The 23020-nt window shown below is 38.9% G+C and overlaps 8 protein-coding genes across 8 annotated transcripts; 5 read left to right on the forward strand and 3 right to left on the reverse strand.

Moving 5' to 3' along the window:
* Positions 1-1403: 1403 nt before the first annotated feature.
* MONOS_12834 (uncharacterized protein) lies at positions 1404-2332 on the forward strand (the record flags this gene model as incomplete). The annotated part of the gene is made up of 2 exons (XM_067865486.1): positions 1404-1971; positions 2190-2332. 2 exons carry the CDS (start codon positions 1404-1406, stop codon positions 2330-2332), a joined length of 711 nt encoding a protein of 236 aa, XP_067719010.1.
* A 210-nt stretch (positions 2333-2542) lies between these two features.
* MONOS_12835 (uncharacterized protein) lies at positions 2543-3470 on the reverse strand (the record flags this gene model as incomplete). The annotated part of the gene is made up of 2 exons (XM_067865487.1): positions 2543-3081; positions 3275-3470. The coding sequence occupies 2 exons, from the start codon at positions 3468-3470 to the stop codon at positions 2543-2545; spliced, it is 735 nt and encodes a 244-aa protein (XP_067719011.1).
* Positions 3471-3644: 174 nt separating this feature from the next.
* MONOS_12836 (uncharacterized protein) lies at positions 3645-3902 on the forward strand (the record flags this gene model as incomplete). Its single annotated transcript, XM_067865488.1, has 1 exon — positions 3645-3902. The coding sequence occupies one exon, from the start codon at positions 3645-3647 to the stop codon at positions 3900-3902; it is 258 nt and encodes an 85-aa protein (XP_067719012.1).
* A 555-nt stretch (positions 3903-4457) lies between these two features.
* On the forward strand, positions 4458-5067 carry MONOS_12837 (uncharacterized protein; the record flags this gene model as incomplete). The annotated part of the gene is made up of 2 exons (XM_067865489.1): positions 4458-4684; positions 4758-5067. The coding sequence occupies 2 exons, from the start codon at positions 4458-4460 to the stop codon at positions 5065-5067; spliced, it is 537 nt and encodes a 178-aa protein (XP_067719013.1).
* Positions 5068-5538: 471 nt separating this feature from the next.
* MONOS_12838 (uncharacterized protein) lies at positions 5539-6415 on the forward strand (the record flags this gene model as incomplete). The annotated part of the gene is made up of 4 exons (XM_067865490.1): positions 5539-5574; positions 5736-5990; positions 6115-6237; positions 6389-6415. The coding sequence occupies 4 exons, from the start codon at positions 5539-5541 to the stop codon at positions 6413-6415; spliced, it is 441 nt and encodes a 146-aa protein (XP_067719014.1).
* A 1966-nt stretch (positions 6416-8381) lies between these two features.
* Positions 8382-12751, forward strand: MONOS_12839 (uncharacterized protein; the record flags this gene model as incomplete). Its single annotated transcript, XM_067865491.1, has 3 exons — positions 8382-11328; positions 11524-11757; positions 11856-12751. Exons 1-3 carry the CDS (start codon positions 8823-8825, stop codon positions 12749-12751), a joined length of 3636 nt encoding a protein of 1211 aa, XP_067719015.1. The 5' UTR covers positions 8382-8822.
* A 1688-nt stretch (positions 12752-14439) lies between these two features.
* MONOS_12204 (uncharacterized protein) lies at positions 14440-15207 on the reverse strand (the record flags this gene model as incomplete). Its single annotated transcript, XM_067864806.1, has 1 exon — positions 14440-15207. The coding sequence occupies one exon, from the start codon at positions 15205-15207 to the stop codon at positions 14440-14442; it is 768 nt and encodes a 255-aa protein (XP_067719016.1).
* Positions 15208-17265: 2058 nt separating this feature from the next.
* MONOS_12205 (uncharacterized protein) lies at positions 17266-21231 on the reverse strand (the record flags this gene model as incomplete). The annotated part of the gene is made up of 1 exon (XM_067864807.1): positions 17266-21231. One exon carries the CDS (start codon positions 21229-21231, stop codon positions 17266-17268), a length of 3966 nt encoding a protein of 1321 aa, XP_067719017.1.
* Between the last annotated feature and the right edge of the window lie 1789 nt (positions 21232-23020).

Genomic DNA, 23020 nt, shown 5'->3' on the forward strand with positions numbered 1-23020 from the left:
CAAAACAAGTTTAATTATTGTTTCCACACACCCCTCTCAACAACTTCCATTTTCACTCAGCCATTGCCGAGAAAAAAAAATATATATATATAAAAATGATTTATTGGTTTGAGTCTTTTTTGTAATGGATTCTGTGATCATTAGATTTGAAAAAACGGAATATTCCATTCACAGAATGAGACTACCGTGAATGAGCGTTATCTGTAGAACTAGAAATATTATTTCCTGTGTGGCAACAGACAATGGTGGAGATGCAAAATTTTTTGAATTCTTTCTGATGATTTTTGTCAATTGGATGGCCAAGGAGAATACAACAATTTCATCAATAACGCAAAAAACATAATGTATGCAATTTTTATTGTTCTATTGATTGTGAAGATATTTCCGTCTGTATCCTCTCCAAAGTGCAGGAATGTGAGTTATTATTGAAATGGCCAATCTCCGCTTTGTGGAGCAATGCGATGCAAATGGAGCAGATTGTTATATAGCCATTGGGAAATAAAGGAAGTTACGCAAGATACATGATTTTTATTTGGAACAAGAGGTGAAAACAAATTCAACTTTCATATTATAAAATGAAGATAACAAGAAGGAATTCTGTGAAGGACAAAATCTGCACAATATTATATAGCATTTTGGAATGTTAGGCAGGGGGAGCAGTTTGGGGTATTTTTTGGCAAGGAAAGTGGCTGGCAATATCGAGGGAAGGATATTTATCATAAAAAGAAGGCAAGAATTCAATGGAAAAAAGGAGAACCCCAAAATATCCGTTTAATTTATAAAGTTTTCCTGTTTCTCGGACTGAGTCAGGCAGACATGGAAAGCGATGAAATCCAATTCCTAAAACCGCTTTTGCTTCAAAAGAGTGGAGAAACGCCAACTACGAGACATCCAATTGTCGAATATTTGTTGGCAGTCGAACAGCATTCAGGCCAACCACATTTGAATTTCATTCTTCGAAGGGACAGCCATTTTGAACAAGCAAGGAGATTATCATTCGAGGTTTGCTTTCTTCAACGCCACAGACGATGAAAGAGAATTTGATGGTTTTTGTTTTCATCGTTTGTTTTTCAACAAAGTTGTTGTTTCGCTCAGTTTCTATGTTTGTGCATGGTTTATTGAATTTTGCACCTTGAGCATCAGAGAATGCATTTCAGATGCATTGTTATCTGCATCATGATTGTTGATGACTGAATGCCAACTAATTCATTCTTTTTCCTCCTCTTCGCTGTTGAAGCACAGCCAACTCATTCTCTTCATTTTCATCGGGGTTTGTCTTCCTCATCCACAATCTCGTTGACATTTGATGTTTTTGAATTACACCGGCTGAGGAGTCATGTCTTTAAAGCACAGAAAGATGAGCATTCATTCCTACCTCGTCAGCTGCGCCTTCATTCCACTTCATGACTCCCTCTGCAATTGCTTCTCCTTCAGCCATTCTTTCAAACCCCGCATCTTTCGTCGGCTCTTCTTTGATTCCTTCATCTTCGTCATCATCTTCAACTGCGACTTCTTCTTCTTCTTCTCAGCAGTCTCATTCTTCAACTGCTTCTGGCTCTTCTTTTGCTAATTCATCCACTTTTGCTTCTGTTACTGCTGGTAGTTCTTCTCAGGACAGTTCTTATGAGTCTGGTGCTGCTTCATTGGGAGCTGCCTCGCTCTGGTTTCGCAACATTCTTTTATCATTCTCTGCATTCGATGAAGCACAACTTGGCGAGTTTTTAGCTGCTTTTCAGTCGGCGGCGCTGGCGCAGGCGAATCAGAAGGAGGACGAAGAAGACGAGGAAGGAGAAGGAGACGGAGAGGACGGGCAGGAAGAGTGCGAAGACGATGATGGGGTTGATGAAGGAATGTTTAGCAACAAGACATTTGAAAAGGAGAGCGACAGCAGCGAAGGGAGGAAGAGACTGAGGAAGAGTCAGAGGACGAAGGAGGAGGTATTGGAGGAGAAAGTGATGGCAAAGATAGTAAGTCTAAATCAAATAAATCGAAGAATGGCAAGAAATCGTCATCATCATCATAATCATCATCATCTTCTTCTTCTCCTTCCTTCTCTTCCTACCTCCACTCCTCCACCCTCCTTCTCCTTGCCTCCACCACCTCTGCCATCCGTGTGCTCGCCCTGACCTCCATCCACTCTGATCCCTCGTCTTCCACCTCACTCGCCTTCTCCCACGCCCTTTCCTTAGTCATTCTGGGCTTCCGCTCTCCTGCTCTTGCAATGAGAGTGCTGCCGATGCTGGCGCGTCTGCCGTCGCTTGACCAAAGTCTGGTGGGTGTGGCGATGTGCCGCTATCTTCCTCCCTCCGACTTGGATGTGCTCATCCCGTAGATCAAAGAGTGGCTGTCGGTTGAAAAGCGAAAGAGAGACATGAACGAGGCGATCCATCCGGGATGCATAGGCAAGTCGATGATCGCTTTCTCCTCAGCTTCCCAGCTGCTCTTTCTGTCATACGCAGCTGTCCTGCAGCTGGCTTCACGACTCGCTCATTCCTCGAACAATGCTCATACTTCTCTTGCTGAGTTCACACAGTGAGCATGCTCATTTCCTCGCACTTCCACAGAGGGAAAGGGAGCAAAGAAGCGGGAAACAGCAATAATAACCACAAGAACCAAACACCAACAACTGAGGCGACGCTCCACCGGAGCGGAAGGAGGTGATGAGCTGCTTGAAGCAGGATTGGGCATTCACCGACCGCATCACCTTGTCTCGCACCATTCGCCTGCTGCTTCTGTTTGACTCAACCAACCTGATGGAGAGTGTGCTTGCCTGTGTTTCTCCCTTCTCCTTCCCGTTTCTCCCTTCCCACGAAGACCTTGTCCCCCAGACACACGCTGTCTCTTCCTCGTCTGCCATCTCCATCCAGCAGCAGGAGATGACGAAGAATACAGCGCTAGAGACGGGTGTGAGGACTCGGAAGAAAGATGGTTCTTCTTCTGCCTCTTCTTCTTCTGCCTCTTCTTCTTCTGCCTCTTCTTCTTCTGCCTCTTCAGCATCGTCTTCTTCTTCATTTTCTTTATCTGCTTTGCTTTCTTCTTCCTTATCCTCTTCCTCCTCCTCATCTTCTTCCTTCTTTCTCGCTGATCCCTCACAAATGATTGCCTTTGACTTCAGCCATCAGCGCTTCGACTATTCACACCACACATTCTTCTCACCAAATCCTCTCCAGCTGCTCACTCCTTCCACCACCTCCTCCCCCCTCTCTCTGTCTTCTGCACACACGTCGCCTCACCGGGAGAAAAGCAGCTTTCGCTGCATATCCACCTCACCAACCACACCCCCTTCTACTTCGTCGGCGTCTCTCTCTCTCTCTCTCTCTCTCTCTCTCTCTCTCTCTCTGCAGCCTCTCCTCCACCCCGCTGCTTTCTCCCAAGCCATCTTTCTTTTCATCCTCCCGCCGCTTCGCCTCGCTTGCGTTCCATTCTGTTCCACTGATTGCGCTGAGAGGAGGAACTGCCTCGCTGTACATTGTGCATTCGATGCGTGGGGCTGTTGCACAGTAGCAGATATCGTTTGTGGTGAGCATTCATGCTGCTTGTGCGACGTTGGAGGCTGCGAAAAAGGCAGTGGCGACGGATAAGCATCGATTAGGGTGCACACATAGGAAGATGAGGAGGAAAGGGTCAAAGAAAGCAAGAGGAAAATGAGGCAGATGCAGATGTCGAATCAGAAAAGGGGGAATTCTGAGCTGGACACGACGAATTATCTGTCGATTGCAGCAAGAGCACCTTCGTTCTGTGATGTGTGTCTGCACCGTGTGCGCTTCATCACTGAGACGTTTGTCCTTCCGCCTAAGGCGCTGTTTATGTTGCTGCCGATCACCCCACCGACGTTTCGATCGCTTCTGTCGACACTTCACATCTCGCACTCAGCCGCAAAGGGTTTGCTGGGGGCTGTGTGAAAGGAGGAAGAGGAGATTGGTTATGGGTGAATGGTTGTGATTTAATTGAATTGGAATTATTTGTTTAAACAGAAATAATTTTTTTTTTTTTTTTTTTTTTTTTTTTTTGGAAAAAAGAAAGGAATATTTTTAGTTTCTGTGATAAACTAGATTGGATTTCTCATTTTTCATTTTCAATTACAATGTGGATTTAACTTTCTATTTTTGTGTTATTGTTGTTGCATAACAATTGAATATGATTAATTTCATTTCTTTCAAAAAAACTATCTTTCTTTCTTTCTTTTTCATCGAATTCCATTCCATTCAATCGCACAGGAGTCTCTGTCATTCCGAACCATCTGAGCAACTCGCTTTAAAAACTTGGCTTTTTCGAGGTGAAGTTTGTACCGCCGTCTTCGCTGCAGCTGCTGGCGAACACAAACTGGCTCCAAAACAACCTGAATCTGAATGCCAACATGAAGGCGAGGAAGAAGAGAAAGCGGAAGCTGAAGCTACGCAAAAGACATGGTGGAATGCAGATGACGACGAAGATAATGATAATGATGAAGACGAAGAATGTTGAGAAGTGAATGCTGTCGGTGCGAACGAAAATGGAGAAGTGAAGAAGTGGAGAAAGGAAGAGAAGGAAGAGATGGAGGGGAGCTGAAAGAAAACAAGCAAAATGCGAATGGAAGAGACAGAAGAGATGAAGCCAATAGCGATGGCGCTGGTGCAATTTCTGCTGATGGAAACGAGTCTGCAGCATCAAACGTTGATTTAACTGAAAAATCGCTTCAAGCATCGTGTGAAGCAGTCATTATTGTAAAAAACCAAGCGAATAAATTGGAATTTAACAAAACTGTAAAGCTTAACAAGGAGTTGGATGAGACAAAGGAAGAGTAAGAAGAAGAGGAAGAAGAAGAAGAAAAAGAAAAAGATGATGATGATGAATGCAAAACGTATTGTTGCCCTGGAGAATTTCTTCAAGCAAACTTGTTTGAATGAGAAGATAGCGAATCCTGAAGAATACGAGCGGAAAAAGGAAGAAAAGATGTTCAACGGAACTTTTAGCAACGGAGGCGACATGGAAGAGCTGAAGAAGATGGGCAATAGCCTTCTTTCGAGCAGAAGAGACGGAGAAGGAAGGAGAAGTGATTTAACTTTTGGTGGATTGTCATCTTCATAGGACAGCACGAGCAGAATGGAAGCAAGTGTGAGGTCTATAGTTGTGCAACAACAATAGAAGCAAAAGCAGATGAAACAGATGGATCTTCCTTCTTGTACAGTCGCAAAACATATTCAGCTGGAGTTGGTTCAATTTTGGAAAACGAAAAAGACGAAAAAGACGAGATCTGCCAATCATAATTGCTGCTGAAGAAGAAGATGAAGAAAATGGGACAAAGGGTCGATAATGCGGGAAGAGAAGGAGAGGAAGGTGCGCTAGCAGTGCTTGTGGAGCAAAGGAGGTTTGATGGGAGTGACAGAGCAGATGCCGAAGAGGAGGAGATAAACATCTTCCAATAATAACCACATGATGTGAACACTTAGCGTGTTTATAATCACTGATACGCTGATGCACCTACCACCCCGCCTTCGTTTGTACATGAGCGCAATGGACTCGATCTGGAGGCAGCAGTAGCCGAAGGAGATTTCGTAAATGAACATCGAGTGCTCGCTGTATGTTTTGTTTGAGGTGTGGGGCGTGGACACGAACCTATTCTATGCGCTGAACGAGAACTGGATTGTTTACGACGACAGACTTGCTGTCGATGAGAAATTTGATACGAATGACCCGCTCATCTTATTTACAGGCACCATTGCGAAGATCTCTAACCTGCACCGTTTTCCTCACAGCCTGGACAGACACAACAGAAGAGAGTGCGGAAGCTTCGTGGGGTTATATTTGAGCCATTAAACACGGAGCAGATACAGACTGATGGGCGGAAGCAGAGGAAGAGGGGGAAATGGAAACATCAGTGGGATCAATTTGTCTGCGTTGGATTCTTCGCTGTTTGTGTCGAATGGGGCAGAAACGCTGACAAAAAAGAAGGTCATCCGGCCAAAGAGGATTACGATCGAAAAAAAGACGCAATTGATATCACAGGAGGAGTTTGGAGAAGAGTCGAAGTTGAGTGAGCGCAGAGCTGCAAGCATTGCGAGAACAGTGAGTGAATACAGCTATCTTCTGGATAATTTGGCATTTTTTTATGCAAGATAACCTGGATTCTTTTAGAAGAGAAAAAACAGAAAAGCAGAAAAGACGAAGAAGGCGGAGGAGATTCTGAGCACAGCGAGAGAAAAGAACAGAATTTTTGACAGATCAACCTCAGAGAAAGAGAAGATTAAAAGTGACCTGGTTTGTGTAGAAATTTTCTTTCAATAAAAATTAAGAATAAATAACAATGTCTTTTTATTTATTTATTTTGATTTAATTTTGATATTCTTATTTTCATTTTCCACTGTTAACTTCCAACTTCCTCTTTTTCTTGCAAACTGACATTCTTCAGAGGGATTTGTGTGTTGATTGCAACTGACATTTTGTGAGCGTGTACATTGACAATCTGCATCGAATTGCCTGTCTGAACTGAATCTGCATAAAAATCATTGAGGCGCTTTATTAAACCAGTCCACTTGGACTCACACAAACAATAACCAATATGTTCTGATCAAGAAGAGATAAAGGCGCAGTTTCTGACTGAATGACGTTTGTCATATTTTTCTCTTATTGTTTTCATTGTTTTAGTCAAATCTCTTGTTTTTCTTTTTTTCACTTTTTCAAACTCTTGTTTATTTATTCAATAAATTTATATACAAACATATAAACATTCCTCATTGTTGTATTTTTTTCAATCAGTTTCGATCGCGAAGCATGGGATACGGGTCTCTCCCACGACAGCTTCCAAGAGTTTCTGTCATCGTTGTAAACAGAGCTGATGGAGAAAACTGAACTGGAAACCATATACCCCACCTTTTCTGCTGCCACTATTGTCTCTGTGAAGCCGCTGCCTGCGCTCTACCAATGCAGCCAGGCTTCATCCTTTCACAGGCCACTCGACATATCTTCTGTTCCTCCGAATTCTCCTCTAAGACCTCTTTCCTTCTCAGAAAAAACCATCCACCAATCAATTTGTAGCTTCGTTGTCCTTGTCACTCTAGTGCATATCGCAAGGAGCAGTAATCCTCTCCTCTTTCTCACAAAAGACCTCCTTTTCTGCCTAACCCTGCAGCTTCCCTTTTCCTCCACCTCTCTACTGCTCCACTTGGACACAATTCGATGCTTCAGTTTCCACCAAATGCTCTCTTGCTTGTGATATTCTCAATGAATAGTTTATCTTCCTGTTTTGACTTCACGATATTTACAAAAGCACACACATACAAACACTTTCAAACAATTCTATTGCTTCATCAGTTCCCTCTTCTTTTTCTTTTTCTTTTTCTTTTCCTTCGTCTTCGCAATCTTTTTCTGCGCTTCTTTCTGAAGCCCCGTCGCATTGTGCGCACTCTTGTAGGGAGTCTTTTCCAACTCGCAATTCACTTCCTTGATGCCAAGAATGCTTTCCACGTATTCATTATCAGCTGTATGCCCGTCGAGAAACTGAACAAATCGAAATTCCAATCACAGAATGCCTCTGTTCTGTCATGTCCAACAATCGAGTTGTCTTTCTGAGTGATGTTTGTCATGAAGGAGAACAAGAGATCTTCAACAAGTATTTGGAAATGCCGAGTGGAAATAAAAGAAGGAGATGTAATGGATTGGGAAGAAAGTTTTAACTGTATTTGAAATGAAGAATAAAAAGAGAAGTGAAGAGGTTGAGTCAATGGTTCCAATTGATTGTTGTTTCTTGTACAACATAACCTCTGTTAGCTGAATCAGTTGAACCGAATAAAAAGAATGGAGATTTGAAGGCTATACTATGGTGAAGAAAAAAAGAAACTCACTTTTATTGTAAAATAAAATTCGCCAATTTGAAAAAATGTTGTATTGGGAGATTTTTTAATTTTCAAAAATACAACAAAAATTCATTCACTCATTTGCAAATTACGAAGTGGAAAATTTCAGAATGTTTCATTGTGTTTCTTCCAATAAAAGAAAATTTAATCATATTCTCAAAGAGAATGAATGTCCACGACAAAATAAACTAATGAAATCAAAGAAATAATGAAAAGCCTTCACAGACTGAGGGATTTGAAAGTTTTTATCATTAACCCACAACAATTTCATTTTTTTGATTACAAAAAAGATAGGGTTATAACGAGTTTGAGAGGCGTTTTACAGTATTTCCTGGATTATCAGTGAAGAAATGACTTTTGTTGAAAGAATGTGCAATAACTTGTCCATCACAGATGTTTAAATAAATAAATAAAACAATTTGTTAAAATTTGTTTGGATTTAGTATTCATCATTTTAAAAAAATAAACAATTCATCGATATAGTGAAATATTTATTAAGTTCTAATTGAATCTTATCAATTTTTTATTTTATATAACAGATCAAAAATGAGGTTTTTGTTTCTTCTGGTTTTTGTAAGTCTAAATTGTGTTTGTAAGATCCCAAAAGCTCAAATTGTGAAATCTGTCGAAATATATCCACCAACTGGTTCACAAATAAATCCACGTTACTCTCCGTTTTTTCAATATTTTTCTGATGATGGAAAACCAAGCATATTTGTTTATGGAGGCGTCAGCTACAACGAAAAAATACTTTCAGATGCATATATTATCAATCTTGATCCTCTTTTTTCTCATCGCCTAAATATTCTTTCGAATAGTCCAAAGCCATTGGTGAAGTTTTTTGCTCAATTCAAAATCAACAACACTTTTTTCATTTGGGGCGGATGGCAGGAGAATGGATTTTCAGATACACTTTGGTCATTTGATATTTCATCGCAGAAATGGAAAGAAGTTTTTGAAGGTGATACAATTCCAGAAGCAAGACATTCAATGGCCTATGCAACAGATGGGGAAAGGTTATATATTTTTGGAGGAATCGGCGCATCTGGACTTCTAAATGATTTGTGGGAATTTGACACCAGCAAGAATGAATGGAAAGAAATAAAGACTGCTTCCAGTGAAAATGGACCTGAACCATGCAGCAGTGCTGGCATGATTGTTTCAAATGGATATGCTGTTGTTTGTGGAGGAGACACAAGAAGCAATGTTGAATCTTCACTTAAAATGTTTAGAATAAAGATCGATACAAATTCTGTTCAATCTTGGGAAGAGGTGAAAATTACTGATTTGGAAGGAAACAATAGCAATATTCCAGTATCCAGATCAAATTTTGGATACGCTTCATTCGTGAATACAAGTCAAGCATATTTGTATATTTTTGGTGGTTGGAGCTCCAATAATTTGGACTATGAACTAGATTCCATACTTATTCTTGATTGCAGTCTAGTTGGGAACAAAGGAAACGATCAAAAGAATGTCACATACAAAGAAATTATTCACCACAAGCAGAGCTATCTTTTTGGAGATTGCGGATGCACAATAGATGGTGATGGAAATGTTTTCATTTTGGGAGGAAGAATGGATGAAATAATAAATTCAAATATTTTAACAATAATGAAAGAGGATTTATCAATCTATATTACAGAAGAAGTAATAAATTCTCCAGAAGCAGTGGACCGAAGAGAAAATTACTTTGAACGGTTTTTCAAGTACAATTTTGATACATCTTTATCTGGAAAGCCTAGAAACAAACAATCAGGTTCATCTTTCTTCTCTTCTTCATCGAATTTCGAGACGAATACGAGTGTGAGAAAAGAAAGCATCAAAACAAAAACCGCAATGATCGACAGCAACAATTCACCATCAACGATCAATGGAAGTCCATTTGTGACTTTAATTAAAGTGTATGATTTTGCACCTTCACCTCGCGTGAATCCCATTGTTGGACATTATGCAGGAACTTTATTTGTTTACGGAGGAAGAGATCCAGTCTCAGGAGAAATTTTCAGCGACATGTATGTTTATGATATGAAGGAAAATCGATGGATTATCCAATTACCTGAAATAACATCTGAACATCCGCCTGCAAGAGAGTTAGCTTCATATTGCTTTGATAACGGTCGCATTTTAATTTTTGGAGGCTTGGGGCCAAATCCTTCAACTGGAAAAGTGGAACCATCAAACGAATTGTGGGAATATTCATTTGTCACCAATACATGGAGACAATTAGGAAAAAATTCCTTTTTGAAGCCTTATCCGGTGTATGGCGCATCAGCCACGATGTACATGGATTATCTAATCGAGATGGGAGGACAGATGGCAGATGGATTACTTTGTGAATACAGCTTCGTATTTAACTTCGCAAGTGATAAATGGGAATTTTCTATGATCATTGTGAATAATTTTAAGTCTTCCATTCTGGTGAAAGAAATGCTTCTAGAGAAGAATAATGCAAAGGATATTCCAGAGCAAAGCAATTCCAGAAAAAGAAATGATTTTCTGAATGAATTTATTTCGTTGAAATCAAATGCAGAAGATATTGATGATTTGGAAACTGATGATTTGAAAAGAATGAAAAATTCGAAAGAAAATTTGAGCGGAAGCAACATTAGAAAAAACCAAACACTTTTCTTATTTGGTGGAAACATCGGAACAAAACCGTTTTATGGAATAAAAAGAGATAACATTTATCAGGAGTTCAGCCTGAGCAAGAATGGAACAAAATCGAATGAAGCTGATGAAATGAAGGATTCTTCAACAAGGAAAAGTAAAAGTTTGAACATTGATGATGTCGATGACACAGAGGTCTTTCATTATCTCGATGGAGCGGCATTATCATTCAATGATACAATAATTATGCTTGGGGGAAGAAAAAGAAATTTTGTTCAAGATACATTCAAATATTTCAGAATTCATGAAGACTGGACTATAGATACTTTGGAAGATGATGGCACATTCGTTTCAAATGGTATGCATCTTGATATTGTGGAAGCTGGTTGCACAGTGTATGATAAAAGTGTTATCTGCTTTGGTGGAAGGCAAATAAGCGATAAAGGGGTTTTCATGCCAAATGCACTTGATACATTTCGAGTTATCAAACTTGACGAACAATACATTTCTTGCTCTCCTGGAACTTATGAAGATCAAGATGGAAAATGTCAGCTTTGTGGACGAGGACAGTTCTCAGATGGATACGGAAATAAGAATTGCACTCCATGTCCGAAAGGAACATATGGAACAGCGTTTGGATCTCAAAAATTTGGATGTTTTCCTGTTCCTAAAGAAAAATTCTCTGAAAAAGAAGGTACCTGTTTTTTCAATGAGAAATGCCACAACGTTGAAAATTGCACTGGTAAACAATATTGTCCAATAGGTTCTGCTTCTCCAAACAACACGATTCCAAGTGCAAAATTCGTAAGTGAGCAGCCAAAGCCTTTCTATCCAGATACTAAATTGGAGACAATAATTATGATTGCATTACATGGGGGAGCAATATGTATTGGCATAATTCTGGCTTTAGTACCAATATGTTTCCCATCGAAAAAAAATTGTTTTATTTGTCTGGACTGTTTTTCAAATGAATATAGAGATGATTTCGGTGAAGATCACACAGTCCAAAAGACTCTGAAAAAAACAATACTAGGGGGTATTGTTGGGTTAACTGCCGTTATTTTTGTATTCTGTGCGCTAGTTTGGGTAATTACTTCATTTTTCGCTTTTGACAAAATTGAAACAAGAACAACAACAGATGTGTCGATGGAAGAAGAAGCACAAACAGTGATTAATAACGAAAAAATTGTTGTGGAATTGACGTTGATGGACTATTCAGGAGAATGTATTGGTGCTCCAGAAAATACAGATAAGGAACTATCAGGCCAATGTTCTGATAATTTGGGACTTGGAAAGCAATTTTTTGATGTATTTGGTGTGCCTTTTTTTTCCCATAAAAAGTCATATTTCTTAATTTTATAATCTTTTATTAATTTTTTTCTATCTTTCACGTGAAATGATGAAATTGCATAGATTGGTATGAGAAAGATATTGGAATATTCAAAGAGAGCAAAAAAAGTATTATAAATTGCACGCAAAAACCATCTTCAAACCATTTTTATCCTCCCACACATGACTGCAAAATAACTGTTGAAGCAAACGAATTATCATTGAAGTTAGAAAACCCTCGGGCAACGTTTTTTTCTTTGTTTTCATCTGAAAGAGAAGCCTCATGCAGAGCTTTAAAAGTGCGAGCGTCTGTTGACTCAGCTGTGCCTGTGCAAAAGAAAACCGTTGATGGACCAGACAATTATCAGTCAATTATGGAAAATATTTATGTTAGTGATGAAGAACATGTGATTCATGGATCAAATCCCACAAACATCACGTTAAAGCTAATTCCTTCGATTTATAAGGACGAAATGAAAATTTTTGGTTCAAACTTAGAAAAAGGACATCTGATTAACCAGATTTCATTTGATACAGTCTCGTTGGCAGATGACACAGATATATATTTTTCTGTCGGATTTGGTGTAAATGTCCAGATAAAAATTGAGAAAAATGTTGCTGTTACCGAACATTTGCACAAATCTTCGTTAATGGGGCTGGTCGCTTTGATTGGAGGAGCACTTTCGTATTTCCGTTTATTTGGGATTGTTGTATGTGCTGCTGATTTTGGTTGTGATGATAAGTGTTGTGGTTGTTGTGGTCATTGTCGTTGCACACATTGCCCGTGTTACAAAGAAAAGAAGACAAATAAAGCAAATGAAAGTGATTTGGGTCGTAATGATAAAAGTTGTGGTTGTTGTCGTTGCGCACATTGCCCATGTTACAAAGAAAAGAAGAAAAATAAAAAGGGTGAAGCAAAGAATCCTAAAGAAGAAGAGATGACAGTTACGAACAGTCAAAATAGAGAAAATGAGTATTAATCCATTCAAAACATTTTGATCTTGCATTTTAACTGTTTAAAAAAAAATTATTTTTCTTTTTCTTTCTTTTCTATTACTTTTTTTGTAATTCAAAAATGTTGCGATTTCGTGAAAATTGCTCTCTCTTCTCCTGAATTGTACTTTCTCCCCAACTCTGACTTTCATTTTCTGGCTCCAAAATATTTCATTTTTGAGAAAACGCATATTTGACAAATTTGCGTTTTTGGCAATAACTCATCTTATTTTATCCTCGCCGGATGCCATGTGTCTTTTTAGTTTTTGTTTCTGCAATGTCTTGACCAAGATGTTTTGCGACAACTAACTATTTCAAAGTCCATTCAAATCCTTGTTATGGATTAATTTTTCATTTCTAGCTTGTTTTTATTAATTTTTATTTGTTTTTGTTTTTTATTTTGTATATATATACATATGGAACGAAATTTTTTATTTCTTAAATTTTGTTCCAAACAGTATTTTCTAATTTTATTCTCGATTAGGGTGCGTGTTTTATCTTGATCTCAAATTATTTATCTCAACCCTATTTTTTTGAAAGGTTTTTTTTTTTTTTTTTTTTTTTTTTTTGATTACCAAATCATGAATATTTGATACAATGCAGATAAAATTGGGAAATTTGAATTAATGGAGGTTTTTTAATAACCCTCTGTTAATTTGAATAAAGACCACTTAATTCAAATTAAAGGCCAAAAATTAAAAATCAACAAGAGATTTTGAATTAGAAAAGATCATTTTGATTTATAATAATTGTGGGAAGGGAAAATAAAACATACAAAAAACACTGAAATAATTGAAGTGGAAATAAAAGAAAAATCAAACTTTTTTTTGACAGTCTTATTAACCAAACCTTGAAAATTCTACGGAAGCTTGTTAACACGCTTTAATTAAATAAATTTTAAATAAATAATTTGCAGATAAAGTGAAAATATTATTTGTTTTGAGTTTTGTGTGAAGAAAGATTCGCTTCGAAGATAATTTTTATCGTTTTTGCATTAATAATGAAAAGAAAACAACATAATTCTGATAATTTCACGAGAAAAATATTTCCCTGCAAACTTTTCATTAAGCTGTTAATATTTTCACAACAAACATTGCACAGCGACGTTTAAGTTGAAAAATCAAAGGCTAATTTCTTTTGCTTTTATCATTTCCTCAATTTCATTTAATTCTGTCTATCATGTTTTTTCCTGATGTTTCTATTTCAAAAATTAAAAATGATCTTTCTCTTTTTCTTTCTTAAAAAACTCCCTCTTTCTTTTCATCTTGTAAGTCATCTTTATTTTCGTCATCAATTCTTTCAACCTTTTCATTCTTCATCCTCGCAAACATGTTATGCAGGCTACTTTTCAAAGAATAGTGAATCTTCTTTGTACCTTCGCTTCTGTTTCCATTAAAATATCTCTTTCTAATTATTTTTCAGCTCCTCTGTTTCTAAAGCACTCGTTTTTCTTTGCTCATTAAGTTGCTTGTAAAAGTGGAGCTTCTCACAGAAAACGAATTGGCAGGGGCAGATGAGGCGAATGAGATGCACCCGCAATTGGTAGCTGTCTATCGGTGTTGTGGAGCTGAGTCGATGTTGGTGATGGTGCAGTTGGTGAGGGAGAGGGAGAGGACAGGGGAGGTGGCAGAGGAGAGGACACAGCTGGAGAGGAAGGCTGTGGAGGTGATGTGCGTTATATTGGAGGAATTGAGGGTGAGGGGAGCTGTGAGGGAGGTGAGGTGGAAGATGCTTTGGCTGTTGAGGGCGAGTTGGGTGATTGCTGTGTGGTTGAGTGCAAGTGAGCCAGCAGTGAGGAAGAAGAGGGGTGTGGTGATTGATGATGAAGATGGGGTTGTTCTGGTGATGGTGGTTGTGTTGAGATTGAGAGAAGGGGAGTTTTGGGAAAGGTGGAAGAGGATGGGGGTGATTTGGTTTGAGGAGTTGTGGGCGATGGCGAGGGCAGAGACTGTGAGGGAGCCCTGGGTCTGTTGGAAGAGGGCAGAAGTGGCAGATGGATCGGGGGATGATGATGAAGAGGAAAATGATGACAGAGGTTGAGGAATTCCACTGGATGCGATGGTGGTGGCAGTTGTTCCATTTCCAGTGACTTATGTTTCAGCAGCATTGAAGGTGAGAGTCTGAGTTGGAACAAATATTGAGATGAGGAGTGTGAGTGAAGCATCTTGGAAAAGAACAAAACCGCTGAGCGCATATTCAATGGTGGCACATGGGGTTTGTTGGGGTCTGCCACAGGCATCGACATCAGTTCCATTGCTGGCAACGATTTTGTTCTGGGCAACGAGGTGGAGCCAGCCATCAAAAGTTTCATTGTCTGCTTGTCCATTATTGTACACTCTTTTTGTTGGAGTTGTTGAGCCACAATTCTCGAATGGAGATTGAGTGATGCTGCTTCCACTGAAGAACACATCGTTTCCTCTGCCATTGGCTGCAGTGTTGCCATCAAAGAAACAGAATGTGATGAATTTTATTCCATTCATCCAGGAAAAAGTTGAATAGAAGAAAATGGCAGCACCTCCAAAAGATGCGGAAGCAGTCAGTTTGTTATTAATAAATCGGCAATCATTGATAGAAAACTGGCTTGGTTTGTTTCCTGGAGGATTATAAAATGTGAGTGAACCAGCAGAATCTCCACCGGAATTTGAAATGCACTTGCATTTGGAAAACAGGAATTGACCGTTTGATGGGAAACCGCCAATATTAAAATACCAACCAGTTCCGCACCAATTTGTGATCGAACAACTTTCCACTCTGTTTTCTGAGAATGAATAAACGGAATTTGACTGTGGGGTATATATTACAACAGCTCCTCCATGAGTGGCCGAACAACTTGTGAACGTGGATTTTGTGAGAGAGATTTTCAACAAACGATCACAACATAACGCTCCACCTGCAGTATTACCTGTACATGAACAATTGTGAAATGAACAAGAAGTGATGGTGAGGTTGGCATTTGTGCAGTTGACTTTTAGAGCACCTCCATAATCATTTTGTCCATTTGAATCGTTCCATTCACACCATTCAAAGCGATGGCTGTTTTCATCGAATGAGCCCAATCTTCCAGGTGATTTTCTTTGAGATTTTGTTCCAACGTGAACGATAGGTGCATTTGGAGAAGAACGTGCTTGGTGAAGAAAAGAAGAATTGAATACAGAAAGAGAAATGGATTGGCTGTTGAGGGAAGGGAGGATTGAACAGTCGATGGTGTTTTGAGTGAGTTAGAAGAGACAACTGAAGAAAAGGACGAGAGAGAATTAATTGTGTGATCAAAATAATTTTATATGTGTTTGCAAGTAATTCTGAGTAAAAATACTTCAAATTTTTGATCATCCATATATGAAAGGCTTTCTGTGCTTTAGGCATGAAAGAAAAATGTGTAATCGGCTAAATAATTAGATAAATATCGAAAAAGTTGAATTTGATAAAAAATAGAAATGTTTATTACTCGACAGGAAATCTTGAAAAACAACCAAACATTCTTTTTAAAATTCAGTGTTTTATATATGTTTTGTTAATGATTTTTAACATTGTCTTTAAACAAGGTGAAAAATGAAAACAAATATCATTTGAAAAAAGCTGTAGATTGAAACGGGAAAAGCAGAGTAATCCAAAGTGAATAGATAGACATTTCATTGAAGTTGCTACTGGTGAAACAATTATAAGAAACAACTTTCAATTGCGAAGAAATAAACTAAAAATTTGATGAAGCTTTTATGATTTGTATATTGGGAAAAATGAATTTTTAATAGTAATAATCAGACGTACTCGCATTACATAACTCACGTTTTCGATAACATAGGTTGGAATAGCACTTTAAACGAATTATTGAATTATTCTATTTTTTTTAGAAGTTGATTATTGAAAGATCAAAATTTTTGCAAAAAGAGAATCAAAAAAAAAACTTCAGTATTTCATATCAATCTTTCATGCTAATAATCTGACACAATCATTTTTCATGTTTTGCACATTCAATTCAAAATAGGATGAAGATTTTAAAAATAAGCAAGTCAATTAAAATAAATAGGGGTTATTTAAAATAACCCCCACAATTTTAAATTATTTTTCTATTTAAATTATGTGATTCAATCTGCATTGAATCTATTGTTTTATGTTATTAAGTTTCAAATGTTTTGAATCAAAATAAATAATCAAAGAATAGCAATTTATCTATTAAACATTTGTTTTATAAATTTACATGTAATTTTTGAAACAAAAAACGAAAATTCGAAAATAACTCAAGAATGTTCCTTTTCTTGCCTTGGAGCAGACTTTTATTAATCATATCTCTTGACTATATTAAACAAAGAAAGAGGAATTAATCTCAATCCAGACAAAAGACAAAAATCTACTAAAATTGTTTTCAACTAAATACAATAAAAATAGCTCACTTTTTTATAGAATTCATTAAATAACATGATTTACAATAAATAAAAGTGATAAAATGTTCTTAAAATTAAAAACATTCTTTTGCTTTTAAAAAAAAGAATTTCTTTTTATTCTTTCAGTCTTCCATCCAAGGCTCTTGACTGTCAAAAGGAATTTTGAATTCTTGTGTTGTCGAAGAAGTCAAAGTGCTCATCGTATTCATCGAATAGTTGCCTTTGCTCATCATCGGCTCGGTCAGAGCAAGCATCTCCTTCATTTTCTTCAGCTTCTTCGTGTAATGTCTGACCGCAATCGCACTCACGGCAACTAATGCAACACTCACACACGCAATCACCGCAATCGCCCACACAGGAAACTTTGCCTCAGTCTTCTGCGGCTTTGAAGCACTCAGCATGAACACCTGCACACGCTCCTGCTGCTCCTCCGTCTTCCAATACAAAAGCGTCACTGACACCGACGCGTCTTTGTCCATTTCGGAAAATGTCTCCTGCGGAATCTCTCCTTCCGCATACGTCTCGTTCATATGCTTCGAAAACTCAAACACTTTGCTGCATTCGGCGCTATTTGAAGTATAATTCACCTCAAACGTCAAGTTGCAGGGAATCAGTTTTTCGCCTTTAAACACAATCGTCGGGTTAACTCTTGTGCTGACATACTCCACCGAATTAAGCGCCGGTCTGAAAAACAGCGGAAGCTCTTCTTTGATTGCTGCCCCAGTCACATTACAGCTTTCCCGCTGCATCCAAAGCGAGGAGCCTGTTTCCACGCCATCACCGCTCTTCAGCTTGTCAATGAGAAGACTGCCTTCGACACAGCGGATGTTGTGCAAGGCAGAAGGGAAGCCCTCAAACTTCGGCGAGTTCAGGCTGAACGAGCAGTCGTCGATGCTGACTCTGCTCTTCAGAACATACAGCCCGCCAACGGAGCATCTTTGGAAGGAGACATTTATCAGCTTCACTTGGTTAGACAAGAACGCATACAACGCTCCCGTCTTCCAATCACAAGGCGAACGCACGCTGTTGTTTGCGATGCTTTCAGATAGATCAGAGAACAGCACCGAATGCAGACGTGGCTTCAACAGAAAAGAAGAAGGAATGATAAGACAATCAGCGTTTGCTCCAAATGCTGCTGCTTCGACGCGCTCTGTTTCATGCTGCTCTTCTGGATGATGTCGAATCTCGGAGAATTCGCCTTGGTCAATCAGCACATTACACTTCTGAATGTTAACAGCACATCCAATGTTAAAGTTCACAGAGCAGTCCTTGATTGAGATGCTTGTGATACTCAGCTGCGAATAAAGATTCATCAAATAAATAAGCCCTTCGGAACGAGGACCCGCATCGACTTTATTAAAAACGAGAGAAGACAACTTGATGAAGCATCCATTTGAACTGGAAGGATTAACCAAGCTTCCAGACCGGCTGCTGCTGAGAGACAAGCTCCCAGATGAATTGGGACTGTAGATTTTGATCGCCATCCAGTTGAACAGGTCCACATTTACCATCTCCAAATGATCGATTGTCAGCGGCACTCGGTCGTCATCGTCTCCTTCCGGATAGTCCAAGCGCTCAATCTCAATTATTCCTTCGAAATTGGGATCCTTTTTGAACGACACGTTGTATATCCGTGTTGATGTGAGGTTGACAATCGTGGAGGGATTCAAATCAAAAAGTTTGCTTTGAAAGAGAAGATCGCATATGTGAATATTAGTGGCAAACAATTTTCCTTTCAAGGTCTGTATCAAAATTGGAGTTATCAGCACATTTTCACTGCTCGATTCATCAGAACTGAATTCGCACGAGTCAAGCATAAGATCGCCTTCTTTCATCCGAATGAAAATCGAATGGCTTGTTCCGAACTCCGGCGAGAATGAAAAGATCAGCCGCTGCATCTGCGTCATCACAGAACACTCAAACACCGCCAGCCCAGCCACATAGGAAAGCACCGTTGAGTTCACAAACACCGTCGCCGATGACCCGATATCCCTTTGTGTCAGCCCAGAATTCGTGAGTCGGATGTCGCTGGTGAGTGTGGTGTTGTCGATGATGCACAGCGACCCGTACTCTGTCAGCGACAGATGGTTCACTCCTTTCGTGAGCGAGTAGCACGGATTGCTGATCTCTCCACAATCTTGGTTGTCTTCGCTTGCAGATGACACATACACATAAATCAGGCGCGTGTACGCAAACAGCCGGATCACATCCACAACCTCACTCTCACCCGCATCCATCGCAGCAATCGCTAAGTTTTCCTCAATCTTCGCAGCATCCAGCGGAAACAAGATGTCATTCAACTGTTTTCTATAATCCTTGCAAAGCAGAAAGGCCAATGGACCATGCTTTGCCGTGTTTGAAGAGCTCTGAACGAGATTGAAGGTGATCAACGCCAACGAAGTGATGTCTGTGCCGTGCATAGACAAGTCGATATACGCAGCTCCTCCGCTTCCTCCGTTCGAGCAAAAGCAGCTTGTGAATTTAACACCCAAAAAATAGCATCCGTACTTATTGTCGGAGGTCGTACAGATAACTCCTCCTTTCATCGAATTCCTGTTTCCGCAGCTTTCAAACGAAGAATTCTCAAATTTCATCACTTGGTTGATCTCTGCAAACACAACCTCATCTGTGTCAGACACAAACGATGCTGCCGCCCCTGAACTTCCACTGTCAGCACGTTGAACACAAACAACATTGCAATTATCCAGATGGAATGTGCCTGTGTGGTTGGAACGGGCAAAAAATGACGTTCTATCGAAAGAGAGATGTGATATGTTGCAGTTATGAAGCAGATACTCAGAATCAGTGGTGGAAAGGAGAAGCGGTCGGAGAATTTGATACTTATAATTTGAGCTGACGCAAGAAGAAGAAGAAGAAGAATGAATATCATTCGCATCATCGAGTTTGGTTGTGATGGTGATTCCCTGAAACGAAACCACCCTCTTCCTCTTCGCACTTGACACCTCAAAAAGCGTCATAGAAGTGCTTGCCCACGACGACTCATTGATAAAAAAAGTGAGGGTTCGGAACTGCGCTTCGGCATCCTTAATTAAAAACAGAGATTGGGTGGCGGATTGGCTGTCAGATGTTAATCCCTGTGTGGTGTCGATGATGTTCTTGAATGGGCTTTGGCCTTCAATAAGTGCAGCTTGAAACTCAAGCACAATAGTTCGCGTCTCCTTCATCAGCATATCTGCCTCGACGTGGATACTCTTCCTGTACTTCGGAAATTTCTGGTTGATTGCAAAGAAGATGGACTCACACGGCAGCTGCCCAGCTGCCCCGCACAGATCATCTTTGTCTGCTGCATCTGGCCCTCCCACCGCACGAAAAGGAATCCGGATGAGGGTGCTGCTTATGTCAACAAAAGCATCGTTTGCCTTCGCAAAAAGGGAAGAGTGGGCAAAGGAGTTGGTGAAGCATTGCGAAAAGATGTTCTTCGGTTCGCTGATGACGCCATTACTGTCAAAGATGATGGCGTCATTCGCATAAACCTCCACAAGTTTCTTGTTGTAATTCGATTCAAACCGGCAGCCAAAGAACAAAGCGGAATCTGCTTCTGTCAAACGCCCTTTGCCGCACATCCAAAACAACCCGCCAGCATCATTTGCACTACACTGCATGAAGAAGCAATCTGTAGCACACGGATGTTGATGAGAGTTTTCGTTCTTTACGAAGCAGCCGCCTCCAGAGCCGTGTACTGAAAACATGCAGTTATTCGAGCGAAACTCGCAAGAGATTATCAAATAGAACCTCTGTTCGTTCGCATCTGAATGTTCAGAAAGGTGAAGTTTGGAAGAGGTTGTTCCGTTAAAAGGAGGCTCAATGCCTGCTTCTGGGGGCTCTGATTGGATTGATGATGTGGAAGAAGGTGTTGATGACGTAGATGAAGTGAGTGAAGTGGGTGATGCGAATGATGCATACATTGTAATTACCACAGGATTATCGCCACTTACACTTTCTGCAAACAAGCCTGCACCATTTTCTTTGCACGAGCAATCTGAAAAAACAGTTTCAGAAAATATCGCCCTCTTCGATATTGAGGAGACATGGACAGCACCGCCACAGCCTCTGGATGCTATACACATCGAGAACGAAGACTGATTCACTTCAACAGAATTAACATGTCTGAAAAAAATGGCTCCCCCATCTTGAGTTGCATCGCATTCGAGGAACGAGCAACGCAGCACAGAAATTTTAATAGACGTGTGATTATGCGAAAAAAGCGCTCCGCCGCAGGACGAAGGGTCGTTTAGAGGATGATTAATGTCATCGACTTTGCACCTCTTAAATGTATCATCTGAAAATGCACTGTTTGTATTTGGTGTTATAATCGTTTGATTGTTGTGAACATTGTTAGCAACGGAGTTTTTAAGTCGAATGCAATTGCTGTAAGTATTATTGGAAGATCGAAAATCCCAGCCATCATTGCAAAACCCATGAACAAGTGATCCATATAAATAATTATCAACCGAAAATAAATAATTGCAACGCAACGTAGATGAACAAAGAGACTTGTCTAAGCAATTTGAATATGGAAATTGAACGCTCTCTTCTCTACGTAATGAGGTGAAATTGCTGAATAATGAAGAAACAATTGTCTCTTCGCAATGATATCCTTGAGACAAAAATGAAGAATATGAAGGAAAGAATAATAAAAGAGATGATGCAGAAGTTGATTCAAGAAACACTTTTGAACTTGGAGATGATGCTTCCACAAGATTACTAACAGAATTATTTATGCAAGAAAAAAAGAAGGATATATTCGAAAAATAAACGCTACCGCATGATCTTATGATAGGACGCAAATTTAAAGATTTGAATTCAAGAACATTGCGCTTGGCCACAAAAGATGATTGAGAATCCAATGAAGATAAAGCATCAAATGAATGATGAAAAGTTTTAAGATTAATCAACGTAAGTGATGAGTTTATAATTGAAAAAATAAAAGAATCAGAATTTATGTTCGTTTGCATATGCTGAGACAATGATGAACTTGCAATTATTGTCGAATAAGCATTTTGTTTATTAGAACGTTGAGGGCTTTGCAAAAATGAAACAGCGTTAACTATAATTGTACACCATGAAAAGCATATTAATATCATCAAAATTGATGATGAAAGCAAATACTATCTCAACAGTAAGACAGAATTTGCAATAAATTATAAAAAATATTTGATCTCTTTCATAATAAATTATGCTTTTTCATGAAAATTAACATTAAACCTATTTTTTTATTATCTATATGTAAATAGAATAGAACATCTCTCCAAATAAAGCAGAGACGTGTTTTTATTAAAATATTATGATGTAAACAAAACATTTTTCAAAATAATTACGTGTTTCAATCATATATCATGAATCCGAAAATGAAATGAAAACAAAATTCGTATATGCGACAAATAATTTTCACCATTTTCCCCAAATATCTCAAATATTAAATTAACTCCATTAAAAGTTTTTCAACAATTACAGATATCGCATAAAATAACTGACATCGCTCAAAATACCGGACAAGATCGATTTCACAATAACCGCAAGAAGAAAAATTCTGACAAATTTCCTGAAAATATATCTCGTCAACGCAAACTCATTTGATAAACGAGACTTTCAAAATAGCTTCATTTGTGCTCAGAAATAATTAATGATTGAAATTTCGGAGAAACTCAAAATCCTATTTCTCCGAGTTTTCTTTTTTAATTTTCTCAGAGTACAAATGAAGCTATTTTGAAAGTCTCGTTTATAAATTGAGTTTGTTTTGATGAGATATATTCTGAGGAAAATTGTCAGAATTATTTCTCTTGCAGTTATTGTGAAATCAATCTTGTCCGGTATTTTAAGCGATATCTGTATTGCTGTTCAATTGTGTGCAGATAT

Source organism: Monocercomonoides exilis, assembly GCF_001643675.1.
Source record: "Monocercomonoides exilis strain PA203 chromosome Unknown scaffold67-269241, whole genome shotgun sequence".
Taxonomy (NCBI): domain Eukaryota; phylum Preaxostyla; order Oxymonadida; family Polymastigidae; genus Monocercomonoides; species Monocercomonoides exilis.